We start from the raw sequence: 6,014 nt of genomic DNA, 5'->3' as shown, positions 1-6,014 counted from the left end.
TCAAGCACTGATTTCACTAATTCAGCACTAGAGCTACATGCTACTGCAGCAAACACCTTTTCTAGTCAATCATAATTGAACAGCTGGATGTAAAATGCAATATTATTTTTAGGCTCGGCTCTAACTTTGACTTCAACCCCCAAACAGTGTTTTCCTCCAAAACAAAATACCTTCCTATCTTTGTAATACGCCCACTAAATATAGCAAGAGCACCGGGACAGCGTGTGATGTGTTTTACCCACTTTATCGCTTCTTCGTAATTGTAGATGTCACTGCCAACGTTGTTGGGCTTCTCTTTTCTGCTTGGGACGGTGGCTGCACGTCGCAAAACGTAACGCAGGCTGTTTGTTTTTTCTTTAGGAAGTATTACTTAAGAGAGCAGCAGACCTTGTTGAAGCCCTATATGGGATGCCCCATAACAACCAGGTAGGTGACAAGCCCAGTCTTCGCCTACAGGCCTCCAATGTCAATCCAACGGGACCAATGGTCCCTTTGTACCCAGCCCACCTTGAGGGCAGTTGGAGACAGTGTGATGCTCGGAGGGAAAGGCTTCATCTTCCCATTCTCTTCTCATGGCTACTTTGCCTATCAGAAATGACAATTAAGTGTAAGGTGCCAAAAGCATAAGCAATCATTAAGGCAAGAGAATAACCTTGAACTCGGGCCAAAACATACAGTGACTAATGGGAAGGCCTAAAGAAATCTGCTAAACAGAGCGGATAAAACATACTGTATTTTGCAAACTGCTGAAAATACATCTACTGCCCTGGACGAATAAAGAATATGTTACAGTTTTCACATGACTTAACAGCACTAAACTGGAATTTTATGTTAATTTCTTTATTTCTCACTGTGTTGACATGAAATTGCCCAGTGGTCCGGTATGTAGGAAGGAAAACAGTGGAAAGAAGCAGTGAAATCCCCGCCCTTACTATTGTTTCACGTGAATCTCTTCCCTAAATTTTGACTTGGGGTATTTGTGCAAATCAGTTTCTTAGTTGTCAGGGCTCATTTTATGTCTTTCCAGGAAATAATCCTGAAACGAGCAGCTGACATTGCCGAGGCGTTATACAGTGTGCCACGCAATCACAACCAGATCCCCACTCTAGCCAACACTCCTGCCCACACTGGCATGATGGGAGTGAACTCCTTCAGCAGCCAGCTCGCCGTCAACGTCTCCGAGACATCGCAAGCCAATGACCAAGGTATGTGGGATTTCAAGAGTTAATCCTTCCTGTTACCGGCTGCTTTTTTTGGCCCATGCCTATTAATACGAGCTGATGTCACGGCTGTGTTCTGCCTCTTCTTTCTCCCCCGACTCGTAGGTCTGAGCGTGTAACGAAATGCTGTCTTTAACTTTCTCATAATATTTAATTCTTCCTGTTCTTCTGTTTACTGTTTATCATAAAGCATCTCCAGTGGAAAAAAAAATAATTGGCAAAGTGTAGAAAGCTCTGTATTATTCACAGTAAATATAAAATGTGTTTGGTTTTGTTTTTTTTTTATAAAATAATTATGTCTAGGTATCTCCACCTGGTTTTTGAATATTTACACAGATAATTCTAATTGGATGTCTGTGATTTTAGAATACTTTGTTTATAGGCATGTGTGACATATATGTTACTAATAAAAGTAATAGTTGATTTAATTTACCTGTTGTAATTGAAAATGCATGTAGCATATTGCATTTAAAATTAATTTTGATACTAATGAAAGGAGGGAAACAGGATTATTAGATATGCTCAAACCCATATTTTTTGCTTGCAACGTAATTATTAAATTGATTGCTCAGATAGGAACAAATTGTTGTTTAAATCCTGATTCTGCTATGTTTCCTCTTCTATAAAGATTGTCTTTTAATGCATTTCCAAGCTAATAAGCCTTATAAAATTCTGTACTTGATCTCGAATTAGTTTTCACCGATGGCTACACATTACGAATGTACGAGCCTGTTGTTAGTATAAAAATATCAGTCATAAAATGAAGACCCCAAAACAGCCTTTTAAAGTAAATCACCGCAACAAAAAAAGTTTTTCTTGTCAGCGATGGCATTTGAAGGTCTGGGGAGGCTGAAAGTTCATTCAGCGTGTTGGTCCAAAGCGGGACTCGAGCCTGTTGATAATTGCTCCTAAAGACAAACTTGAAGGCACCTGCCACAGCTGGATCGAAGAGAGCTTTTGTTGGCTGTCTGTGCTAAGAGGAGAGACAACATAGAGTGCTCGCGGATGATTTAAGTAGGGTTGGCGTGATAAGGTTATCTCAAACTGCAAGAGTTGATAGGGCAGTGAGAGACAACTTAGAGCAAAGCTGTGCAATCAATTAAAACTGTGTAATATATGCTGCATGAGGAAACCCCCCAGCCCTAAGTCTATATTATAAAATAACATTATTTTTTTGGGGTGGGGGGGTTTCTAACACAGTAGGTTACAGTCGCAACACAAGCAGTGTTTCCCCGCGAGGATATGTTCCCAGCAGTACTCCTCAGCAGTCCAATTACAACACAGTCAGCAATAGCATGAATGGATATGGCAATGCCGGCATGCCCAATCTAGGTGTACCAGGTTCCCCTGGATTTCTTAATGGCTCCTCAGCTAACTCTCCTTACGGCAGTAAGTGTCTATTTTTGGTAACACATCATCATATAGATTCATATTTACTACAAAATCAAATACTTGCATTGTTTTGATTTCCTATATTGTGAGCTACTGGATAAAAGGAGGGGTGACTCTGGAGGCTGGACGTAAAAATGAAAATAATAAATTGATCTGTTTGTGCCATAATACAATCTCAGATAGAAAAAAAAATAAATAAACAAAAATTGGACTGCGCAATTTGTAACAAAAAGTCCAACACAAAAGAGTTTGCCTGTTATCCAGAGAGTGGCCAAGCCAAGGCATTTCATTTTTTTTTTATATATATTTTTTTATATATATATATATATATTTTAAGAGGCAAGGCCCTATCACTCTCTTTTTCCGTGTTTGCCGTGAAAACCTCAATCTGAGTCCTGATTATTTTTGCTTTATTGCAGTAGTGCCGTCAAGCCCTACCATGGCAGCCTCTTCGGTCACCCTCCCTTCAAACTGTAGCAGTACACACGGCATTTTCTCATTCTCACCTGCCAATGTCATCTCTGCAGTGAAACAAAAGAGCGCCTTTGCTCCCGTTGTCAGGCCCCAAGCCTCTCCTCCACCATCTTGCACCAGTGCAAATGGAAACGGACTTCAAGGTGAGCTGGATCTCTCTCCATTTTCTGTGTGTTGCTCTTTTTTTTGGGTGCGTACGCTCAAGCCCTGATTGTTTGTTTTGGGGAAAGGTACCTCGCTGTATTTTGGGGGTTTCTGGTGCTCTCGTAGTGATGCAAAAGCAGGAGAAGAAAGAGGGTAGCATTGTGGTATGCTAAGATTTTAAGCAAATCCTAGTTCACTTTTAATACTTGCATTAGAGAAAACATTAGTTGTTTTTCTGGCATTTTCCCTTAGGAGTTTGTGCCTTAAATTTTAAAGCAGGACTGTACCCCTGAATGCTTCTCAGAGGTTTTGTGCACTCCTTGCATTTGTACATTTTCTGAACACTTTTCTGCACTTGTTCGAAACCAGCAGCATTCCAGCATAACGAGGTGTGAGTTCCTCATTTCTCATATGGTGCAATAGTTATTTTAAAATATGTCAAATTAGTCTAGATCAGGTAAAGCTCTTACTGAGTGAACTAACCTTCCCTTGGACTAGCTTGTGCAGTGCCTTTGCGTGCTCTGTTGGTCCCTCTCTCTCTCTTACCGTGGTCTTAGAGTGGTTACTTCCCTAAATGAACAACTAAATATTTTAATTAAGGCAGGCAGTTTTAAGCTTCTGCATTGTTTTTAATCTGTGTGGTTTTGTGTGGGTGGTGCGATGAACAATTTATAAATCAGCTGCAGAATTTCCGTGGTCACCTGCTGGCGGTGGGGCAGGAGGAATTACAATACAGTGTAGGTTTGGTGGAGGAATAAAAATATGAACAGTGAAGTCTTCCTTTTTACGGCATACCTAAAAGTTTAGAAGATGGTATTGTCAGATGCATTGGAATGGTTGAAAAGGTTTGTTTGCCTCCGATTTACAAATAAGGAGCCTCGTTGCCCAGTGCAGTAAATTGAAGCACTTCAGATCCCCTGGATCTGAGACCAGAAAGGGTTGCAGACACTCTTACCCCCAAGGTCGTCACTCCTCTTGACTTTCTTGGTTAAGACGTGGGTAGCGCAGTCTTTTTTATTCTCTGTATCTCCATAATGTGATGACCACTCGCAGGCAAACAGATGAAAATGGAAATTTTGATTTGCCAAACTAATTCTGGACACCTGCACTTTGTGGTGTCCAGTTTAAAGCACTTTGGAGAGAAATAATCCCACAGAACTAGCTGTCCACCAAAAACCCAGCCCATTGGAGACCAGTATCTCAGAGCAGATCTCCCTGTAGCCTGTTACTAACTTCTTGGCCCAAAGAAGCATCTGAGAGCTTATTGTGGTCAGTGAAGGGCTGAGGATCCAGCCACACAAATCTTATTGTAGGATGTATGTTAAAGAAAAGGATAATTAGATTAACAGTTTCTATAATTGCATATGTCTTTAGTGGAAGCTTTACTATGTTACTGTAAGTAGAAAACTATATTGGGTATAAGCAATGTTCTTAGAAAAGATTATCCATTCATAAAATGATCCAGTGTCCTACTTTCCTCTTTTTGTAGAAAGACACTAGTATGAAAACTAAGTACTGAAATAAAAAATAAAGTAAAATAAAGTAAAATAAAATAAAATAATATGGTAACACGTGGCTTAGATCTGAGGCAGCTATTCCATAGCTGTTCTGTAACAGGTATTTTATATATATATATGTGTTCTCAATTTGTTGATATTGATTTACTCTGAAAAAATATTTAAAGATCTAAATCAAAATTATCTACATTTCTGTAATTTCAGTATGTAAATAAAGGGCTTCCCAGCAGATATTCAAGGTTTCAGGTGCCCAAAAGGTCTAGATTGCTGCAAAGTGGGGTTTTCAGAAGAACCGGGCAGGCTAAATGCCAGTACCCCTTGGCACCTCCCCCGCCCCCAGTATCATTCATCTTCATCCTCAGGTACAAACTGCTTTTTGTATAAATGCCCGGTAGATGATTTTGAATCAACAAATACTGATTTTGTTAAATAGATCATGAAGTGAGCTCTTTGGCTGAGGCCCAGCCCTGCTCTGGACTAAGCTTTTTCCATGCCCAGACCCCCCGTGACAGCCTAACAGTCCCTCCAATCCCTGATTTTAGGGTGCTGCAATCCAGGCAGCAGACCTGGGTCACCCCTGGTGAGGTCCAGCATCCCGTGGGTGTTGCTGCAACTCAAGGTTAGGTGCCCCTGAGACCTGCACTCCTGAGACCTCCCTCACAGGGCTGCCCCACCAAGCACTTAGAACTTCTGAAATATGGAGGTATCCGGGTGTAGGGATGCGCAGAAACTTGGGGTTTTGGTTCAGCAGCCAACCTGAAAATGAATAGAAGTGCTGGGGAAAAAAATATAAAAATTGGCATTTTTTTCCTCATCCAGCTTAAACAGCTAAACAGAATCATTTTGCGTTGAGCAAAATGACCCAGAGAAATAGCAAGAACACCTTTCTGGTCTGGTGATTAGAGCACTGAGTTCCTGGCTTGTGATAAAAAGTTGAATTATTTATGCAAAGTAGCAGAGCACCATGAGGTGATGCTCTGTGCCATGAGAGTTGGGGTACTCTAGCGAAAGGTAAAATATGGGGGTTCGAGTCCTCTTGGGCTGAGGAGGAAATCAAAGTGCATCTGTCGTGTCCATGGTGAGTTCCTTTGTCACCACGGCAGAGGCACCATCATTTTTTTCCAACCACAGCTATTGAGTTGATTCAGATTGAACTCAGGAAAGGCTCCAGGTTCACAACACTTCACCCGGGTGTCCTCACAGATCTCAGCCGGTGCCTTGAGTTGAACTGCAGCCAGAACTGTATGGCAGGACAGGGATGAATTTA

The 6,014-nt window shown here is 41.2% G+C and overlaps 1 protein-coding gene across 12 annotated transcripts in view; it reads left to right on the top strand.

Annotated features, from left to right (window-relative positions):
- Positions 1 to 6,014, top strand: part of EBF3 (EBF transcription factor 3) — a 128,378-nt gene that overhangs the window by 117,588 nt on the left and 4,776 nt on the right. For 5 of the 12 annotated variants that reach the window (XM_074159040.1, XM_074159038.1, XM_074159037.1 and 2 more), the window contains 4 exons: positions 361 to 426; positions 1,028 to 1,205; positions 2,424 to 2,609; positions 3,032 to 3,229. In XM_074159040.1, coding sequence (XP_074015141.1) covers positions 361 to 426; positions 1,028 to 1,205; positions 2,424 to 2,609; positions 3,032 to 3,229 — 628 coding nt within the window. Of the gene's footprint in view, positions 1 to 360; positions 427 to 1,027; positions 1,206 to 2,420; positions 2,610 to 3,031; positions 3,230 to 6,014 lie in introns of all 12 variants that reach the window. The other 7 variants (XM_074159039.1, XM_074159036.1, XM_074159034.1 and 4 more) reach the window with 3 other exon arrangements.

Source organism: Numenius arquata, chromosome 15 (assembly GCF_964106895.1).
Source record: "Numenius arquata chromosome 15, bNumArq3.hap1.1, whole genome shotgun sequence".
NCBI lineage: Eukaryota > Metazoa > Chordata > Aves > Charadriiformes > Scolopacidae > Numenius > Numenius arquata.
Note: the sequence above shows the minus strand (reverse complement) of the source record. Positions and strands in the feature narration are given on the sequence as shown.